This window comes from Hyla sarda, chromosome 2, assembly GCF_029499605.1.
Source record: "Hyla sarda isolate aHylSar1 chromosome 2, aHylSar1.hap1, whole genome shotgun sequence".
NCBI classification, from domain to species: Eukaryota; Metazoa; Chordata; class Amphibia; order Anura; family Hylidae; genus Hyla; species Hyla sarda.
The window spans coordinates 287,239,602-287,261,078 of record NC_079190.1 but is presented as its reverse complement, the minus strand read 5'-3'; the positions used below and the strand labels follow the sequence as shown (position 1 = coordinate 287,261,078).

General features: G+C 42.7%; 1 protein-coding gene across 2 annotated transcripts in view; it reads left to right on the top strand.

The window, feature by feature from the left end:
• PHACTR4 (phosphatase and actin regulator 4) overlaps positions 1-21,477 on the top strand; it is a 76,277-nt gene that overhangs the window by 24,113 nt on the left and 30,687 nt on the right. Inside the window, exon 1 of one of the 2 annotated variants that reach the window (XM_056557371.1) lies at positions 20,219-20,380. The exons of the other annotated variant lie outside the window; for it this stretch is intronic. Within the exon in view, the coding sequence (XP_056413346.1) occupies positions 20,335-20,380 (46 nt within the window). The 5' untranslated portion in view covers positions 20,219-20,334. Of the gene's footprint in view, positions 1-20,218; positions 20,381-21,477 lie in introns of those variants that run through there. 2 annotated transcript variants of the gene reach the window in all.

Sequence of the window (21,477 nt, the reverse complement as noted above, 5' to 3'; positions counted from 1 at the left end):
CATCTTCTGAGCCCTATAACTTTTTTTTTCGCGTACGGGGTGGTATGAGGGCTCATTTTTTGTGCTGTGATCTAAAGTTTTTAGCGGTACCATTTTTGTATTGATCGAACAATACACACACTGATCTTTTACATTGATCTTTTACATTGATCAATGGTTTCTCATAGGAAACCATCTATCAATTATTCTGCCGCTTGATGCATGTTGTCCAATCGCACTGAGCAGTCATTCGATGATTGGACAACAGGAGGCAGGTAAGGGGACCCTCCTGCTGTCCTACAGCTGTTTGGGATGCCGCGATTTCACCGCGGCAATCTCGAACAACTCCCTGAGCGAACCGGCATTGGTTTACTTTCACTTTAGGCGCGGCGTTCAACTTTGAACTCCGTCTTAAGGGTTAATAGCGTACGGCACCGCGATCAGTGCCACACACTATTAGCCACGGGCCAGGATGTACCGGTACGTCCTTGGTCCTTAAGGGGTTAAATATAAATGTCATGAAACAGTCAACCCATACACTATTCCTAAGATGACACAGTCGTTTGCCATAACAAGTTAGCCATACCTCTTGCTGAGCAGCCTTGATGAGGCTAAAAATGCTTTTTACCATGTGCATTCCCTATATGTCAGTGCTGGGACCACTGTGTGACTGACACACCAGTCCCAGCACATGCACCTCTGGTCATTCTTACGTGCGGATGACAAGTTTTTAGAACAAGTATTTGCTCCCTCCGCCCACAACCGTGCCCGCTCTCCTTACTTCTTAGAGCGGCGTGCTGCTAAGCTGGAGTCGGAGAGCTCACTCTCTGCCTCTAGCATTATGCAGGTGCACTGAGGCCATCGGGAGCAAGCGCTTGTTCTACAACTCGCCGCCCACATGTACAAATAATCAGAGGTGCATGTGCTGGGACCTGTGTGTCAATCACACAGCAGTCCCAGCGCTGACATACAGGGGATAGGCATCGTGGGGCATACCCACGCCTACCCAACTGTTGCTGACAGTGGTAAAAAGCATTTTTTTGCTTGATTAATGCTGCTAAAAAAGCAGAAAAAGGTATGGCTAAATTGTTATGGTAAACGACTGTGTCACCTTGGGAATAGTTTAATGAGGGACAATTTCCTGACAGTTGTGCTTTAAATCTGATTTTTAAGTTAAAAATATTTTATTGAGAATTTTTTATTTCGCTGTCTGTATTCTAAACTAATCCTGGAATCTTGCAGTTTTTATTTTGACCACTAGACTTGATAACAAGTTGACACCTCCTGTTCTGTAGAGAAAACTTAGCATTTCTTCCTTATCATATCACAGACAGGATGTAAGTAAAAGGTGACACCAGAATATAGGTAAGACCAGGATCAGGCTATTTACAATAGAAAGATAATGGTGACCGCTTCCTCCCACCTTTTGTAGATAGAATGACCTTCACAGGTTACAAAGCATGTCTTAAAAACTCTCCCATAGAAGTCAGTAGGGTCCCATCCAGTCTGTTGTTCCCTAAAACCATGGGACAATTTATGGCTGCCTCCATAATAATGTAAAAAACGCAAAATAAAGCAGAAATGTTGCTTGGATTTTCAGCTTATCGCTGGATTTGCCTGATAATCCAACCACTTAAAAGGTTTATTGGCTCTTAAAATGCCATACAATGCTGTGTGATGTAGGAGGAATAATGTTCTGGTGTGTGTATATATTTTACGGTAGTTATAAAGGTAGTTTAATCTTCTGCATATTCGGATTATTTCCTATATTTAAAACGGAGACCCTTGGTGATAATAAACCAGATATTCTTAAAGCAGTTCTCATGGAAGTCAGAGAGGCAATTTGTCTTGTATGTAGAGTTTCCTCCTGAGCTGCTCATCATGCACTTCAAATGGTTAGTCTTTTCTTCCTGGGCAGAAAAAGCCAATACTAATTGGCCAGACTTGCAGGACAGGACTTGGAGTCCTTCCCATACCTTTTCCTCCTCCATTCCAAGGAACTGCATGTTTAATCTAGCTACGATCCGCTTTTGAAGTTTGCCAAACATCTGTCTCTTTCCAAACTGTTTATTGTATCTCACAGGGTAAGGGACTTCACACAAATGTTTTGATGTTCCCTTTCCAAACTGTCCTTTAAATTGTACCGTTAAATCTCTACTAAAGAGCTTGTCCAGTGATAGTGTGTATGTGTGTATATATGTGTGTGTATATATATATAACTAACAACAAAAAACGTGGTCTCAAATGGCTGGAGGTGCTCAACCCCAAATGCAGTTGTGCATATATACTGGGGGAGCAGATCCTGCCCTTGTAGTCTGTTGCTAGGGGCGATCCCCAGCATAAAAATGCATACAATGGAGGATGCCTGCAGTGGACTACAAGTGCCACAATAGAATCCTACACCAGATAAACGGTGTGGATGTGTAACAATTAGAATACAATACAGGAATGTGGGTGCACTACTGTGGTAGATGTATACAATGACATTGGCTAATCCCTCAACACTGATGTTAAAATTGAGACATTCGCCAGTGTATCCTTATATTAAGGACACACCAGAGCCCGCACACCAACGCCAAGGTTTCTCAGATGGCACGGGACCTAACGCTAACCTACCTGTGCGTAATAAGCAAAAACCAGGGGCCAGTGGGCAATTACAGCAGCACTAGGTCGACTTGCAGCCTGCTCCCAGTTCCCTCCAGCGTGACTAAGCACACATACAATGGAAGGGGGGAGAGAGGCTACAAGCCCCACCCAAGTTGGCTGATATAGGTGCATGGCCTCACAGGTGCAACCCTAATGCTGCCTGGAAAATGTTCAGAGAAACCTTGGCGTTGGTGTGCGGGCTCTGGTGTGTCCTTAATATAAGGATACACTGGCTAATGTCTCAATTTTAACATCAGTGTTGAGGGATTAGCCAATGTCATTGTATACATCTACCACAGTAGTGCACCTAAATTTCTGTATTATATATATAACTCCAAGCGAAAGAGCCAGCAAAGACCCCCTCTGTAAGTGCACGTGGTCAGCCAACTGGCAGGTCAGCAGTCCATAAATATGCAATCTCCACCACAGCACAAATAATCAGAGGTCCAGGATCAAGTGGAAAGGCTTCCAAGTTTATTCACACCATAAATGTTAAATGAAGCACCGCTATCACATTTATGGTGTGAATAAACTTGGAAGCCTTTCCACTTGATCCTGGACCTCTGATTATTTGTGCTGTGGTGGAGATTGCATATTTATATATATATGTATATATATATGTATGTATGTATGTATGTATGTATGTGTGTCTGTGTGTGTGTCTGTGTGTGTGTAAGTTTATGTATTTGTGTGTGTGTGTGTGTGTGTGTGTATATGTATATATATATATATATATATATATATATATATATATATATATATATATAATATATGTGTGTGTGTATCTATTAGGGCTACAATGATTTATCAATAAAAAAAATTGATAATGGAAATCGTTGTTGAGAATCTCTATTATCGATTAATCGGGCACAAATTAGAGCCGGCTGAGGATCCCAAAAGCAGTCTCTCTTAGGCTTGGTTCACATCACATTTTTGCCATACTGTTTTCAATCCGTTTTTCTAAAGAAAACCGTATGGCAAAAAAAACGGATGGAACAGTATGGAAAAAAGTAAACCGTATGCGTTTTTAAACAGTATACTGTTTTTAAAAGTGCATACTGTTCCGTCCGTTTTTATAGAAAAAAAAAAAACATACGTTTTTGAAAATTTTGTCCATTTTTAATGGGAGGGGTCTTGGGTGGGGACTTTAGGATTCAAATGCGCATGTGCAAAGTAAAAACGTATACGTTTTTCCCATATGGAACCGTATACATGTGCGTTTCCCATTGACGTCCATGTTAAAAAAAAAAAAAAAAAAAAAAACGTATGTGGTTGCAGTACGGTTTTTAAACCGGAGTCAAAACCATGGTTGACCACGATTTTGTCTCCGGTTTAAAAACGGTACTGCAACCGCATACATTATTTTTTTAACATGGACGTCAATGGCAAACGCACATGTATACGGTTCCATACGGGAAAAACGTATACGTTTTTACTTTGCACATGCGCATTTGAATCCTAAAGTCCCCACCCAAGACCCCTCCCATTAAAAACGGACGGAACAGTATGCACTTTTAAAAAACAGTATACGGTTTAAAAACGCATACGTTTACTTTTTCCCATACGGTTTTGATAGAAAACGTATGCGGGAACCGTAGTTGAAAAACGTAGTGTGAACCCAGCCTTAGGCTGGGTTCACACTACGTTTTCTCCCATACGGGAGCGCATACGGCAGGGGGGAGCTAAAACCTCGCGCTCCCGTATGCCTTCGTATGCGCTCCCGTATGTCATTCATTTCAATGAGCCGACCGGAGTGAAACGTTCGGTCCGGTCGGCTCATTTTTGCGCCGTATGCGCTTTTACAACCGGACCTAAAACTGTGGTCAACCACGGTTTGAGGTCCGGTCTTAAAAGCGCATATGGCGCAAAAATTAGCCGACCGGACCGAACGTTTCACTCCGGCCGGCTCATTGAAATGAATTACATACGGGAGCGCATACGAAGGCATACGGGAGCGCGAGGTTTTAGCTCCCCCCTGCCGTATGCGCTCCCGTATGGGAGAAAACGTAGTGTGAACCCACCCTTAGGCTGGGTTCACACTACGTTTTTCAACTACGGTTCCCGCATACGTTTTCTATCAAAAACCGTATGGGGAAAAAAAACGGATGGAACAGTATGCACTTTTAAAAACAGTATACTGTTTAAAAACGCATCCGGTTTACTTTTTCCCATACTGTTACTTTTTCCCATACGTATGCGGGAACCTTAGTTGAAAAACGTAGTGTGAACCCAGCCTTACTCAGCTCGGAAGTTTGGAATTCTATCTGTTCTCACAACTGCACAACTGGAGGTTAATAATTGCCCTATTAGGGAGAAGAAAAACGGTAAATTAAAAAGCAACCATAAGCCACTACTGACTGACGGCACTCGCCACTGTTTTGCAGCACTTCCTCACATTGAAGTCTGTAAGGAATGCATAATGTCTTTTCTACTACTCGGCTCAAAAGTTTGGAATTCTATCTGTTCTTACAACCGCCTCACTGGAGGTTAACAATTGCCCTATTAGGGACAGGGAAAACAGCAGATTAAAAAAAGCAGAGTGGCTGTCCATGGAGTGGCTGTTAGTCAGTGGATGGAAAACCTAGTACAAGTATTATAAAAGTAGGCATGGACAAGTTTTACCCAGTTCTGGAAAGTAACAATTAGGTTTTAGAGGCATCTCTACTTAGCCTGGTTAAGAAAAAGAAAAAAAACTGTCCCTTACCACCTTCATTTCCCGCTCCGCCTGTATAACAGAGTTTCGGTCCCTGCTGTTTGAGATGTCATATATCTGCTCATCGTCATATACAAACTCAAGCAGGCTCAGCAACAATAATCATACTCGGGGTGCCACTGTGTATATCAGTAAACAAGCATTACACCACAAGACAAAACGATATACCACCCTCTATTCATGTCTAGTTAGAAAACATACTTAATTACAATTTTCACATAGATATTAAAGCAGACAAAAACACTTTAAAAACCATCTTAAAAAAGGCCCAAAGGCCACTACACAACAGGGGGGTCCCCCCTGAAAATGGTGAGACCACTCTCTGTGCACCTGCTTAATCAAAACACATTATCCTTTATCTGTTGTCAATAGCCCTACTTTCCCAGTAACATACATATTGACTGCGTAAAGGTTGTATTTTCTATATCCTTGTTAACAGGTTGACCATTGCCTTAACCTTACCTTCAAACCGAGGAAAGTTTTTTTTTTTTTTTTTTTTTTTTTTTTTTTTTAACATGTGACTTGCACTTTACTTACTTTGTGATTGGATGTTTTTGGGCCTTTGGGCCTTTTTAGATGGTTTTTAAAGTGTTTTTTGTTTGCTTTAAGATCTATGTGAAAATGGTTAAAACCTTTTTTCTTTTAAATGGGCACTGTCACCAACTTTATTTTTTGATATGTTGTAGTACTTATGTACTACAACATATCGCTAATATACTTTTATTATATATTTTTTTATTAAAATGCTTTAATTTTACATTTGACAACCGGCCACTAGGGGTCTCCCTCTCCTAGTGGCCGGCTGCAGTCTGGCGTGACGTCACGCCTGAAAAAGGACTGATGCGGCCGGGCATCGGTCCTTTTTCATTCAGCCTGCGCTCGCTCCCTGCCTGTCAATCAGACAGGCAGGGAGCGAGCGCATTGGCTCCCCGGCCACTGGCTGGGAGGCCACTCCTCCCACACATCCCCGCCGCCTCGTTCCCGCTGCTGTCCCTGCACGCCCGCTGCCAGACTCTGCAGTAAGTGTAATGAGGGAACGGGGTATGCGGGAGGGGGGTTTGTGATGGACGGAACGGGGTATGCGGGGGGGGGGGGGGGAGTTGTGATGGAGGGAATGGGGTATGGCGCGGGGGGAGGGAGACAGAGGGGACGGGCTAGCGCCACATGTAACTAACTAATACTGTAGTTTATCTACACAGGGTGCCTCCAGCTGTTTCAATACTACAACTCCCAGCATGCCCTGACAGCCAATAGATGTCAGGGCAAGCTGGGAGTTGTAGTGGTGAAACAGCTGGAGGCACCCTGTGTAGATGAACTAAGGGCGGAAGTCCGACCCAGCAGGCATCAGTGACGTGGTGCCTGCTGGGGAAGTCTGCCTGGTAGTGAGCACACTGCCAGGCAGACCAAAGGCATTTTTAATATAGTAAAAATTAAAGCAGGGAGGGGGTTAGGGATAGATTGGCAATAGGCAAGGACAGAAAAAAAAATAGGATGGTGGGAGCTAGCTTTTAAATCAACTGGTGGCAGAAAGTTAAACATATTTGTAAATTACTTCTATTAAAAAATCTTAATTTTTCCTGTACTTATTAGCTGCTGAATACTACAGAGGAAATTCTTTTTGGAATGCTCTCTGATGACATCACGAGCACAGTTCTCTCTGCTGACGTTATTATAATAACGCTTTATTGTTGTCCTTGGTGGGATTTGAACCCAAGTCCCCTGCACTGCAAGGCAGCAGTGCTAACCACTGAGCCACCATGCTGCCCTTAGCATACACCTGCTATGCATGGTTGCTAAAATGGACAGAGGTGTCAGCAGAGAGCACTGTGCTCGTGATGTCATCAGTGTTCCAAAAAGAAAGGAATTTCCTCTGTAGCATTCAGCAGCTAATAAGTACTGGAAGGATTAAGATTTTTTAATAGAAGTAATTTACAAAAATGTTTAACTTTCTGCCACCAGTTGATTTAAAAGAAAAAAGGTTTTCACCGGAGTACCCCTTTAATAGTGGGTGGGTGTGCTTTTTGGTATATCGTTTTGTCTTGTGGTGTAAAACATGTCTGCTCATCCACTCAGTGGGTGACGCAGGAAACTGCTGCAGCCATTGATTGAATGAGCTGACGTATTACATCATTGCCCCTAACCTGGAAGTGCTGGACAGCAGAGCTCCGTTATACTGGCGGTAGCGCAAGAACAAGGGAGTTAAGAGACCATTTTTGTTTGTGTTTTTTTTTGTCCATATTTTAACTAGAAAGTCTTGGCCAACAGATTAAAATCTCACATTTCTGAAAAAAAAATAGGCATTTGTGCAGAAGGATTAGCACCATTGGGATTCTATGGGCTTAATCCTTTTAGTTTCTGCCCAAAATAATTGACGCGACAGTAATTTCCACAGTGAATTATAATTTTTTCGTTGCTTGTTGACAGTTTTGTGGAAACCTCCTTCGTATGCATGGGGTTTAAAATGCATGTGGAATCCAGTGCAGAATATGTACTCAGAGCTGCATAAAAAAAGTTATGTGAACATATATAAATAAATTATTAGAAGTAGTAATAGTAGCAGTAACCGCCTATGCACTGCAACTGAAAATCAAGCCCTGCCTTCACTTACTCGGTAGTCATAGCAGTGCCCACTAGTCAGTACCGGCTCCCTTGCAGTGGTCTCCCCTTTAACTAACATCCCTCCCCTATCCCACTAGTGTCTCCCACTCATTACACAGCAGAGACCCATGCTAGAGACTCAACCAACCAAGCATGCTTGTGTTTTCAGTGGAGAGATGTGATTAAGACAGCTTTTTAAAGGGGTACTCCGGTGGAAAACAAAGGTTTTCAAATCAACTGGTGCCAGAAAGTTACACAGATTTGGAAATTATTTCTGTTTATTTAAAAATCTTAATCCTTCAAGTACTTGTCAGCTGCTGTATACTACAGAGGACGTTGTGTAGTTCTTTCCAGTCTGACCACAGTGCTCTCTGCTACCATCTCTGTCCGTGTTAGGAACTGTCCAGAGTAGAAACAAATCCCCATAGCAAACCTCTCCTGCTCTGAACAGTTCTTGACACGTGGCAGCAGAGAACACTGTGGTCAGACTGGAAAGAACCACACAACTTTCACTTAAGTATACAGCCGCTGATAAGTACTGAAAGGGTTAAGATTTTTAAAAAGAAGCAATTTACAAGTCTGTTTAACTTTCAGTTGATTTGAAAACCTTTTGTTTTCCATGGGAGTACCCCTTTTAAGGCAGAATTTTATTCCCCACCAGAACAAAGGATTGAGTATGTGGAAATCTGCCATGTCGGACCCTGTTTTCCTTTGAACATACCGTATGCTGTTATGGCATAGTTGGGAGACCCCCATAAACGTTAGAAAGCTGATCTTGCAAAACCAGCAGGTTTACCCAACTATCTATTATCTATTGCACATTTGTCTCCTGCACCATCTTCCCACTTCCACATGTACTCTCCTCATGGCACTCTTATGTCCTCTGCTGATATGAACCAGTCATTATTACAGCCTCATACACTCTTTCTGCTGGAAAGTCTTCAACTTCCAAAAGCCAGTGCAAGAAAAAGTGGTTTTAGTAGAAACAGTAATGTCTGGTTTGACTGATAACTTTTTCAAATTTTTTTTTTCTACCAAAAATCTGGGATCGAGTCATGGTATGAGTGCACCCATTGTCTTCACCTTGGCATTTATAGATACCTTTAAAGGGGTACTCTGCCCCTAGACAGCTTATCTCCTATCCAAAGGATAGGGGATAAGATGTCAGATCCGGGGGTCCCGCCGCTGGGGACCCCTGGGATCTCTGCTGCAGGACCCACCTGTTGCGGCTTCCGGAAACATTGGAGGCTTCGGCTCCCGACCACGGTGATGTGAGATCGTGACGTCACAACTCTGCCCCCGTGTGAAGTCACGCCCCCTCCCATAAACTTGCATTGGGGGGCGGGGCGTGACGTCACAATCTCACTTCACCGTGGTCGGGAGGCGTTAGGATGAGAGCCTCCAGCGCTGCCGGAAGCCGCAACAGGTGGGTCCTGCAGCCGAGATCCCGGGGGCCCCCAGTGGCGGGACCCCCGCGATCTGACATCTTATCTCCTAACCTTTGAATAGGGGATAAGATGTCTAGGGGCGGAGTACCCCTTTAAAAAAAAAAATTTACCGGTATCTGTCTGGTGACACATCTTATTGAATGCTAAGATTATATGTAAAACGAACGTTCTCTCCACTGCACGCGGTGCAGCAAACATAACATTTTATTCCATAAAAGGTGTCTTTTAAAGTAGCAGCAACATTTCGGCTGGCCCAACCCAACCTTTCTCAGGCGTGACGCTGCTGTCAATGAATTAGATTCATTGGAGCAAGAAAGCAAAAAGTTGAATGTATCATCTAAAGTGTACTGTGTATGTGTATAGATAAAATCAGAGAGGCTCTTGTCAGATTAGTCACCACAAAGACCTGAGATGTCCAACTGACCCCTATACTCACGGTGTCCAGAAACATTAGAAATAAATATATGCATTTGGGGCTTAGGGTCATGGATATAATATATATTTCAATAAAATAATATTGGTATGTACCATACAAGTGAATAAGAAGAGAGATACATTATAAAATACAATAGATTTGCTTCTCCAAATTAAAGCCAGATAATTATTATAGTAAAATGATATAGTAAAATTCCCTTGGGTATGTCACAGGGCCCTTGTGACCACCCTCTGGCTACTTACAGTAAAATAATAAAAATATGAATAAAAAAAATATAACAATACTGCTGCTAGTGATCAAGTGCTTAGTGATATTCACAGATGATTAGAAAGGCAGGCATTATGCGCCCTGTAGTTAGTTGAAAGTAAGTGTTTGCCTTTATAAGGCAGTATGGGATTTGTAGTCGCCGTAGTAGTTAATCACTCATATACATATTATAATCCTATGGTAGTGCAGATGCTGTTGTAGATACTAAAGTATTGCACGTACATTCATTGCCATAAATGTTGGCACCCCTGAAATTTTTCTAGAAAATGAAGTATTTCTCACATAAAAGGATTGCAGTAACACATGTTTTGCTCTACACATGTTTATTCCCTTTTGTGTGTATTGGAACTAAACCAAAAAAGGATTGGACATAATGTCACACCAAACTCCAAAAAAGGGCTGGACAAAATTATTGGCACCCTTAACTTAATTGGTTGCACACCCTTTGGGAAAAAAATACTGAAATCAGTCACTTCCTATAACCATCAATAAGCTTCTTACACCTCTCAGCGGGAATGTTGGACCACTCTTCCTTTGCAAACTGCTCCAGGTCTCTCTTATTGGAAGGGCGTCTTTTCCCAACAGCGATTTTAAGATCTCTCCACAGGTGTTCAGTGGGATTTAGATCTGGACTCATTGCTGGCCACTTCAGAACTCTCCAGCGCTTTGTTGCCATCCATTTCTGGGTGCTTTTTGATGTATGTTTGGGGTCATTGTCCTGCTGGAAGACCCAAGATCTCGGACGCAAACCCAGCTTTCTGACACATGGCTGTACAGTGCAACCCAAAATCCATTGGTAATCCTCAGATTTCATGATGCCTTGCACACATTCAAGGCACCCAGTGCAAGAGGCAGCAAAACATCATTGAACCTCCACCATATTTCACTGTAGGTACTGTGTTCTTTTCTCTGTAGGCCTCATTCCATTTTCCATAAACAGTAGAATGATGTGATTTACCAAAAAGCTCTATCTTGGTCTCATCTGTACTCAAGACTTTTTCCCACAAGGATTTTGGCTTACTCAAGTTCTTTTTTTGCAAAATGTAGTCTTGCTTTTTTATGTCTCTGTGTCAGCAGTGGAGTCCTCCTGGGTCTCCTGCCATAGCGTTTCATTACATTTAAATGTCTTTTTTGCAAAATGTAGTCTTGCTTTTTTATGTCTCTGTGTCAGCAGTGGAGTCCTCCTGGGTCTCCTGCCATAGCGTTTCATTACATTTAAATGTCGACAGATAGTTCACGCTGACACTGATGCTCCCTGAGCCTGCAGGACAGCTTGAATATCTTTGGAACTTGTTTGGGGCTGCTTATCCACCATCCGGACTATCCTGCATTGACACCTTTCAACTGTTTTTCTTTTCTGTCCACGGCCGGGGAGATTAGCTACAGTGCCATGGGTTGCAAACTTTTTGATAATGTTGTGCACTGTGGACAAAGGCAAATCTAGATCTCTGGAGATGGACTTGTAACCTTGATATTGTTGATATTTTTCCACAATTTTGGTTCTCAAGTCCTCAGACAGATCTCTTCTCCTCTTTCTGTTGTCCATGCTTAGTGTGGCACACAGACACACAATGTGAACTTCTCTCCTTTTTATCTGCTTTCAGGTGTGATTTTTATATTGCCCACACCTGTTACTTGCCCCAGGTGAGTTTAAAGGAGCATCACATGCTTGAAACAATCTTATTTTTCCACAATTTTGAAAGGGTGCTAATAATTTTGTCCAGCCCATTTTTGGAGTTTGTTTTGACATTATGTCCAATTTGCTTTTTTCCCCTCCCCTTTTATGCTTTAGTTCCAATACACACAAAGGGAATAAAGCATGTATATAGCAAAACATGCTACTGCAATCTTTTTCTGTGAGAAATACTTAATTTTTATGAAAAATTCAGGGGTGCCAACATTTACGGCCATGACTGTAGATCCTTAATAGAATGAAATAGCTACTCCTCCGCATATACAGCAAGATAATGAAAGTCAAATGGAGCGCTGCACCTCTCACCTATCCCAGTAGTGTTCACAGCCCAGGATATAGCAGGTGAGTGAGGCTCCGCTCGGCGCTGGTCCTAGAGTTGCCTGCGCAACTCACACTGGATTGTACTGTAATAAGCTGACAGCCCACCGCTCCGGTCGGAGATACGAGCAGAAATCATTCTGCCGGCTGCTGTCCTGATGGAAATTTCATATGAAGCGGACCCGGGTGATGTAGCGGGGATGAGTAGTTGTGATGTCCTCGTGTATCCGCGTAGGAAGTTGTTTGATTGACAGGGCACTGACAATCGATATAGCCAATATCAAAGCAGCAGTATATGAATATACATATATTCAGGTATAGGCTGGACGCGTTTCAAGACATCCGTAGATCTTTTCTTCAGCAGCTCATTCAGTACCGTATTCAGTAATGGTTTTAGGAGTCATTTTGAAAAGTATATATAGGCTTAACCCCTCCCCTAAATAATGACCTCACATCTATTGTTAATTGCTGCAGCCCCGCAACACCCCGCTCTGTCTCCTAATCATCGTGGATATTTGGACTCATTTAGCAAAAAACAACAAAATATTGAGTCACTAGAATTCACTGAAACAACAAATAATTTAAGTGAAAAATATGGCAAGTCACAGACACACAAATTCTTATGAGATACTTTTGGAGAATTGGAATATTATTTGATCACAAAAATGGGAAATCAAAACAAAACCTTCTCATCTGGTCAAAAAATACCTAAAGGTTTAACCGTATATAAGACCCTGGCAGGAGATTTAGAGAGTGACCTTTTTAATACGAAGTAGAACACCTTTTTTAACCCCTTCCCTCAAATGGACGTGTATGAACGTCCATTTTTCCGGTCACTTAACGCAAATCAACGTTCATACATGTCCACTACATTATCTATAACCATGTCCCGTGGCATGGTGATAGAAACCTCATCACAGCTGTTCTGAACAGCTGACCGATGTTACTATGCAGCTGGGGACTAATCAGAATGGTGCCACCTCCTCCTATCCCCTGCCATTGATTGGTCAGGACTAACCGACCATTGGCAGTTAGGGGGGGGGGGGGGGTTGAAGTTGAAATCCCCGCTCTGCCCGCCCATAGATGCCCGGTAAGAAGGGGGGGGGGAGATGGGTAAGTAAGGAGGCGGCGGTGGAGGTAGCAGTGAAGATCAGTGGTAAGTGATCTTCACTGCTGCCTTCTAGGAGTTGCCAAACTACGACTCTCAGCATGCCAAAGACTGTCTAGGCATGCTGGGAGTTGTAGTAATGCAACATCTGGAGGGCCACAGTTTGGAGACCACTGTGCAGTGGTGTCCAAACTGTAGCCCTTCCAGATGTTGCAAAATCAGGGTTTCTCGTCCGAAGTGCCTCCGGGTGTTGCGGCACTGCAGCTCCCAGCATGCCTGGACAGGCATGCTGGGAGTTGTAGTTGGGAAACACTGTTATAAAGCCTAATAAACTAGACACAGAAAACAAGTAGACTGATGCAGATTTGCACTAATTAACAATGGATGTGATGTCACTATTTAGGGGAAGGGTTAAACCTATATATACTTTTCAAAATGACTCCTAAAACCATTACTGAATGAGGTACTGAATGAGCTGCTAAAGACCTACGGAGGTCTTGAAACGCGTCCAGCATATACTGCTTCTTTGATATTGGCTATATCGATTGTCAGTGCCCTGTCAATCAAACAACTTCCTACTTAGATACACAAGGACGTCGCAACTACTCATTCCCGCTACATCACCCGATTCCGCTTCACAAGAAGTTTCCATCAGGACTGCCGCTGGCAGAACGATTTCTGCACATATCTCCGACCGGAGCGTTGGGCTGTCAGCTTATTACAGTACAATCCAGTGTGAGTTGCGCAGACAACTCTAGGACCAACGCCAAGCAGAGCCTAACTGACCTGCTATCTCCTGGGCTGCGAACACTACCGGGATAGGTTAGAGGTGCAGCGCACCATTTGGCATACACTATCTTGCTGTATATGCAGAGGAGTGAGTAGCTATTTCATTCTATTAAGGATCTATGTGCAATACTATAGGATCTACAACAGAATCTGTTACCTTCAACGAACTACAAGGTGCATAATGCCTTTCTAATCATCTGTGAATATCTAATTATTTTACTGTAAGTAGCTGGAGGGTGGTCACAAGGGCCCTGTGACATACCAAAGGGAATTTTACTATATCATTTTACTATAATAATTATCTGGCTTTAATTTGAGAAGCAAATCGATTGTATTTTGTACTGTATCCCACTCCTTATTCACTTATATATTTATTACTGTGTATGTGTGACTAAAATAATTTAACACGTTAACGACCATGGACATGTATACACATCCAGGAGAGGATGCACGTTCCCGCACCTGGACGAGTATACACGAGATCGTGGCAGGGACTTGGAACACACAGCTGGGACCCTGCCACTCTGCCGGGACCAAAGTAAACTTCTGTCCCGGCAGTTTAACCCTTACAGCCACGATTGGAATTGAGAGTAATCATATACAACGGCTAAAATATGTATCCTTTTTTTTTTCTCTTCTTTCTTTTTCTTTCTATCCCTTCCCTCCTTTTTGATCATTTCTTTTTCTCTTTTTTTACACATTAGTTACTTTTGGGGCACTTAACATAGTATTTAACGACACTAATAATTGGTCTGATGCACTATAAATATGTGATACAAGTTGTGAGAATACACTAATAAAATACACAAAAGGGAATGGTTAACAGAATAATAACATTGAATGTACGTGGATTAGGGGAGAGGGCTAAAAGAGTAGCGGTAATGAGCTATATTAAGAAATACATGCCAGGGATAATATGTTTGACAGAAACACATTTTACGAAGGATACAATAAGGATAGCGTATAATAATAGGTGGGGTTATCAATATCATGCAACATATTCATCATACTCAAGGGGGGTATCACTGCTTGTACACAGGGCGGTTAAATGGGAAGAGTGAGAAGTTAGAATTGATAAGGAGGGTAGATTTATTTTTATTCAGGTAAAATGGGATGGAGTTGATTTGAATATTTGATGGCATTTCTGTATAATCCTCCTCCTAAAATTATTGTAGAATTTGTCAATTTCTGTAAAGGAAAAGGTGATCTCCCTACCTTGGTAATAGGAGACTTTAATGGGGTGATGGATGAAAATGTAGATAGATTTAGGGTACTGAGACCTAACCCAAAAATGGGTCCAACCCCATTGGCGATTATTAGTTAGGAATTGGGATTAATAGATCTATGGAGGGTACTTAACCCTGACGATCAAGTATTCTCCTGTTGGATGGCATAAATGCCATCAGATATTCTCAAGAAAAGACTTGGGTGATTCCGAAATGTGGATGGAAATGCGTGTGCTGGGACATGTCTTTATTTTTGAACTGGGACATGTATACCACTCCAGACTATGTCCCAGCACATGCACTTCCATCTATAGTTCGGAATCACCCGTCACTTAGTATCAAAAATGCAGCGGAAATCACTCAGTTCTTATGGCTCTGACGATATTCTTAGCTGCTATCAGCGCTACCTAGCTCCGTCCCGCTGTGACGTCGCAGCAGGCGTGGCATGCTGACGTGGAAGCCGACAAAGCGGATATGAAGTCAGAAGCCGATCCTCCGGCTGAGAGGGCATTGAAGCTGTCGCTATTACGGACTGCTCCCCGCCACTGTGGATTAGTGCTCCAACGATATACGCAGGGACCGGACAGGAGATCGTGAGTAGACGACAATCGGCGCTTTTGTATCCATTTCTTTTCACAGGTCTCCGGAACATTATTGTGATAGGGCCTTGTATATTTCTTTTCAGTTATGCTGTTGAGTGGTCTGAGGCTGTGAGTAGCAGTAACAACATGCCTATTAAGATGTGATATGATTCTCTATAGTCCACACTATATGGGGACCCTTTCTGTTTTCCTTTCATAGGTGACCAGGACCTGCACAGCAATCTGCAGTGTTATGTATATTTGAGTCAGGCTATATTGATACCCTAGTCTGGAACTCTTATATAACTATGCATGTTCACCTGAATTCTGCTTCATGAACCTTGTTTGTTTGCATGCATCTATATATGGGATTATTTATGACTCCCCTGAGGACGCCGGACTATTACGGCAGAAACGCGTTGGGGGCTGGCAATGTTGTATATATCCCAATCTTCAGTTATATACTCCTGATGGAGGGTATTAGATAGGCCATTTACATATGCCTGACACACCCTCTATCCTGGTTCATTTTTAACCTATATAGGAATGGGTAATCACTGAAGCATGTTCTATGTTTTTGTGGTGATATGTTTTAGAGAGAATGCATTAAAAGTTATGTTTTAGGCACCTCCCCCACTTTACTTTAGTATCTTTAAAGAGCCGAGGAACATGCTTTCGAATCACCCAAAGTGCAAGAAAAAGTGCAAACATGTTACACAAAAAAAAACGTGCAGAGAGGATGCGGTCTATCGCAAGCCCCTCTCCGATAGGAGAGAGCCCCCCCCCCAACAAACCTTACCCTTCGGACCAAAAGGTACCTGCGAGGTTCCAGGTTCGATGTCCCTTTTCGCCGAAGCTACTAAGGGACCACAAATGCTCCCGTCATCCCCCTTGGCGTTAGCAAGGTATATGCCCGCAGAGCCGATAACTGTAGGTTCCCGGCCACACACACCTCCCCTAGACCGCCAGTAGGGACACCCAGAAGGGCATCCTGACAAATCCTGTGGACACAACACGCAAAAAGTGACACAGGGAGACAAAAATAAATAAATAAGTGAATGTACTGTACTGACCGGACATAAGTACAGTGGTCCCTCAACATACGATGGTAATTCGTTCCAAACGAGCCATCGTTTGTCGAATCCATCGTATGTTGAGGGATTCGTGCAATGTAAAGTATAGGACGCTGTACTCACCTGTCCCCGCCGCTCGAGATGGTGTCCCCAGGCCTCCACTGGGCTCTCCGCTGTCTTCTCCGGTCCTCTGCTGTCTTCTCCGTTCCTCTGCTTTCTTCCGCAAGGCCTTACTGGGCCTGCGTAGCGACGTCATTATGCTGCTGCGTACGCCATTCCTATTGGATGACGTGCGCAGCAGCGTATTGACGTCATCGGAGAGGGCCGAGAAGACACCGGAAGACCAGCGCTGGACCCGGAGGGCACCCCGGAGCATCGTGGAGGGGTAAGTAATACTTACCGCACCACACGGGGAACATTAAGCTGCTATCCGACAGCAGCTTAAGCATTTGGCGCTGCTGGATAGCACTTAATGCGATGGCCCCGACATAAAAAAGCATTATATGTTGATGCTGACATCAACATGCGATGGCCTCTGAGAGGCCATCGTATGTCGATTTCATCATATGTTGGGGCCATCGTAGGTCGGGGGGTCACTGTACTTATTATCTGTCTGGAAATGTACACAGAAAATCTAGTGCTATCAAAATCTCATCTATGCTCAGCAGAATGTTTTTCAGACTGATATTGACTTGTGGTGAGCATTTTAAAGTCTGACAATTCTGTCAATTTATTTTGTGAATTTGTCTCAGATTATTTTCATTTCAATGGGGAAGGTAAAATCTGCAAAAACAATCTTTACTAAATCCACAACAATATCAGTGTAATTTTACTGTGGGGTTTTCCTGCATGTATTTTGTCTTATGTAAATTTGCTCTAAAGGTTTCTGCTGCAAGTTGGCATTCTTTGACTGGCCTGAATATGTATTTGCTCTTAGTGTTACAACTATGCGATACTACAGAGGCCAACAATTTATTTACTTTTTATTTCTGTTCCTTGTACACCACAAGTTTATACATGTTGAGTAAGAGTGATACTTCTCCTGTATCCAGTTTCATTTTATTCTGTGACCACAAGAGAGCAGTGCAGGGCAGGAAAGCCATGCTGTAGAATAATCGCTTCTTGGCCTTTTGGCTAAGATAAAGGCCCTCATTTACTATTCTAAACCTGACTTGTTTTGTCAGTTTTTTTTGTCGCATCTTTGTCTGCGACATGTCGCAGACATCGTGCGCCAGTCTGCGACACGATGCAACATTTTTTCCCGACTGACCCGATGTGGATTCTCCCAAACCCGAAAAAGGGGCGTAACCCGACATTTCTGAGCTTTCCCACGTATTTATAAAGGTTTCCAACCCGAATTTGTTGAATTGTTGTGGATTTTTTCCTGACAACTCAGAGGAGTTCGAAACCAAAACCAACACCAACAAAACCCACGTGCGACAAACAGGATGCAACATAATAATAAATACCAGGGGAAAAAAGCAGTCGGGTAAGAAAGCAACATAGACTTACAACCCGATTTTCTAAGTAAATGAGGGCCAAAGTGTAGTATCTGTTCTTATCAAGCAGTCTACTGGTAGGAATGTATGGCTGCATGGAGCAGCAGGGGTACCGGGGCATTCTGGGGCTGGTGCCACAGAACCAGCTCAAAGGCTGCTCTGATGTGCTCTGTTTCCTCCAGGTCTGGCCATGAGGTTAGTGGGGGTAGAGCCAAGGTACATTTGTGCCTCGGTGAGTGGTGACCCTGAGGTGCCTAAACTCACTAGATGGACTCCTCACTGAGTGGAAGCACTGCACCATTAACTCTTCACCTTTGGCACTCACCCTTGGTAACCTGGCCTTCTAGCTGGGATCAGGGACATTTTTATAGATCCGGCTGGATGACCAGGCAGTATAAATACACTTATCCACTTTTTTTTTTTTTTGTCACTGTGCCACTTTTATGTGTTTGTTTTGTACACAGGATTTGTCAGGATGCAATAGCCCTTCTGGGTGTCCCTCCTGGCGGTCTAGGGGAGGTGTGTGTGGCCAGTTGGTCCCTCACCTCCCTGCAACCCATGGGCATCTTGGCTTCGGTCGATAGGTCATCAGTATACAGCTCCTTGGCTGATACCTTGGTTAACACCTAGGTTGAAGCCAGGTGCATTTGTGGCCCTTTAGTAGCTTCGGTGAAAAGGGGCATCAAACCTGGACCTTTGCAGGTGCCTTTTGGCCCAGAGGTGAAGGGTAGGTTTGTTGGGGTGCCTCTCTCCTGTTTGAGAAGGGCTTAGCGATAGACCGCATACTTTGCGCATGTTTTTTTAGTGTGACACGTTTGCACTTTTTCTTGCACTTTGGGTGATAGCACGTACCTCGGTTCTTAAAAATAAGATGTCATGTTGCTTTTCTACTGAAGGAAACATCCAAGAAATGTAAAGGTTCCATTGTTATGTGTGACCGTGTGGACTATTATTGTGTGCATTTTCCATAAGAAGAAAAGGTGCAGTACTTGGAAAGAATGGCTCATCCATGAGAGATGTTTTCTCAGGGAGGGAGGGGAAGGAAGTGTAAGTACTGAATCACTTGTTGAGTCATTGGGAACCCCCATCTGCCCAAAAAATATTTCTATTCAATGTAAGGATTTTTTTTTTTTTACTAGTGTGTGTGTGTGTGTGTGTGTGAAAATATTTTGAATGTATGCATCTTAGGGACTGGTTACATGTTTGACAGCTTTCGACAAGTGGCTGTGACTGCATTCCTTGTACGTATTGCTTGTGGCTGGTCTACAGGGCTCTTTGTGCTTTGGTTGCCCCACCATTTGTAGCATTTGGACTACAAGAAAACTGTAATGTTAAAAAGTGGAATTATATACTTAATGTACGTTAAGATAAAATGAGCTATTACAGAGAAAGGGTTGGTATTTTTTTAAGAAGTAGGTCTATGTATTAGTATGATTTTTAAGGAGCTCGATAGATCATGAAGGAGCAAGGGAAACTGCATCAAGGAGAAGCAGGTGATTGTTGAGGAGTTAAAGGAAATCCTAGGAGAAATGTGAAGCATTGCGGGGAGCGGCTGTGACCTGCCTCCTGATACTGTAGATGCAGGTTTCACATGGAGGCGTTCGGTTCATGATATAAGTACAGCACCTCCCCAGATGTTTTATAAGGTTGTCGTCCTCCCCAAATGGTAGAATCTCAGCTCACAATCTAGCTGCTATCACGTTTGCCTGCAACTGAAACCATAATTATCACCATGATCCTGTTAGTCCTGTTTGTTGCAGGAAAGAGGTGTGGAAAGAGTTAAGAGGGCGGCAGTGGTGTTATGTTCCCAGTGTATGTGTGTGTGTCTTGGTTGACTGCTTTGCTCTGTATAAAGTCCTACCTGCTGTTTTCTATCTGCCCGCTGCCCTTAGGGGGCATTTCATGAATTAAAAAGCTCTACCCCTGTAATGTACACTTGGGTGCACTAGAGGAGTTATTAATGGGGCAAGCATTCCTTTCCCGGCCTGTGATCCCAGCTTTGCAAGGTGAGTGGAGTTCTAGATAATCTTGTGGAGTGGTGCTACTGATTTATGATAGGACTGTGCATGTGCGATCTCTGTATGTTTCGGGATCTATTATTCCCTGGCTTATTGTAGCATAGGCGCTGACATGTAATGTATGTAATTCTGGCATTGAGTAAGCTTTCATTACCGCCTTATATAATGTTGTGACCTTTTGATAATGTGATTATTTTTTTTTATAATATACATGTACATTAGTAAGCATTTTAATATGCTTTTCCTCTGTTATTACTGGCCGGTCCATCTTAGGAACATCTCTCTTCAGTCTTCAGAAACCTGTAGAGGACTGATCCTTAGCGTTTTGTTAGCTGCCGTATGCACAACATAGGTGGTCTTCCTTTACCTTCTAATACTTGAACATTGAACATTTTTAACCCATGGCACAGAATTATTGATATTCAATAAAATGTTGTCTTTTGCATAATCTTGTATTAAGAAAAGAGGTAGTACTTATTGGTAAAGCTTCCTCCTTCCTTAGTTTTACTAATTTGTTGGCTCTTTATTACTTCTGTTTCTAAAAATGATATATTGGTTGCGACTCTTTCTATATTTACATTTTCTTTTTTTTTTTCAGTCTTTACATACATACATACATACATACATACATACTACTACCTGATACCACAGCTTCGGGCTGAAAAATGGCAGTGTTATAAATATGTTTTTATTAGTAAGCAATGAAGTTAAAATGTGCTTCTAAAAAGGTCCACTTATAAGTTATGGTTGTCTAGTGCTCCCTTTCAGAAGCACATTTAAGTATTTATGGCCCATAACTACATTGCATGTGTAAATATCCAGATATGGATGCATACACAGGTTAGGTAAAACCTCAATGCTGATACAAATGCATATTAGTATTGAGTTAAATGTGACTTCTATATGTTGTCTATTTACTGGGGATGATTCTATTTAATAAGCACCTGTCTCGGTTATCAGCAGCGCAATACTCGCGCCTCATGTTCTACACCCAGAAATGACTTGCTTTTCTGGATTTCATAATAATATTATATTCTTCTGTCTGGCTGTTGCAGGGTTAAATCCTTTAATTAAGTGGTGTACAC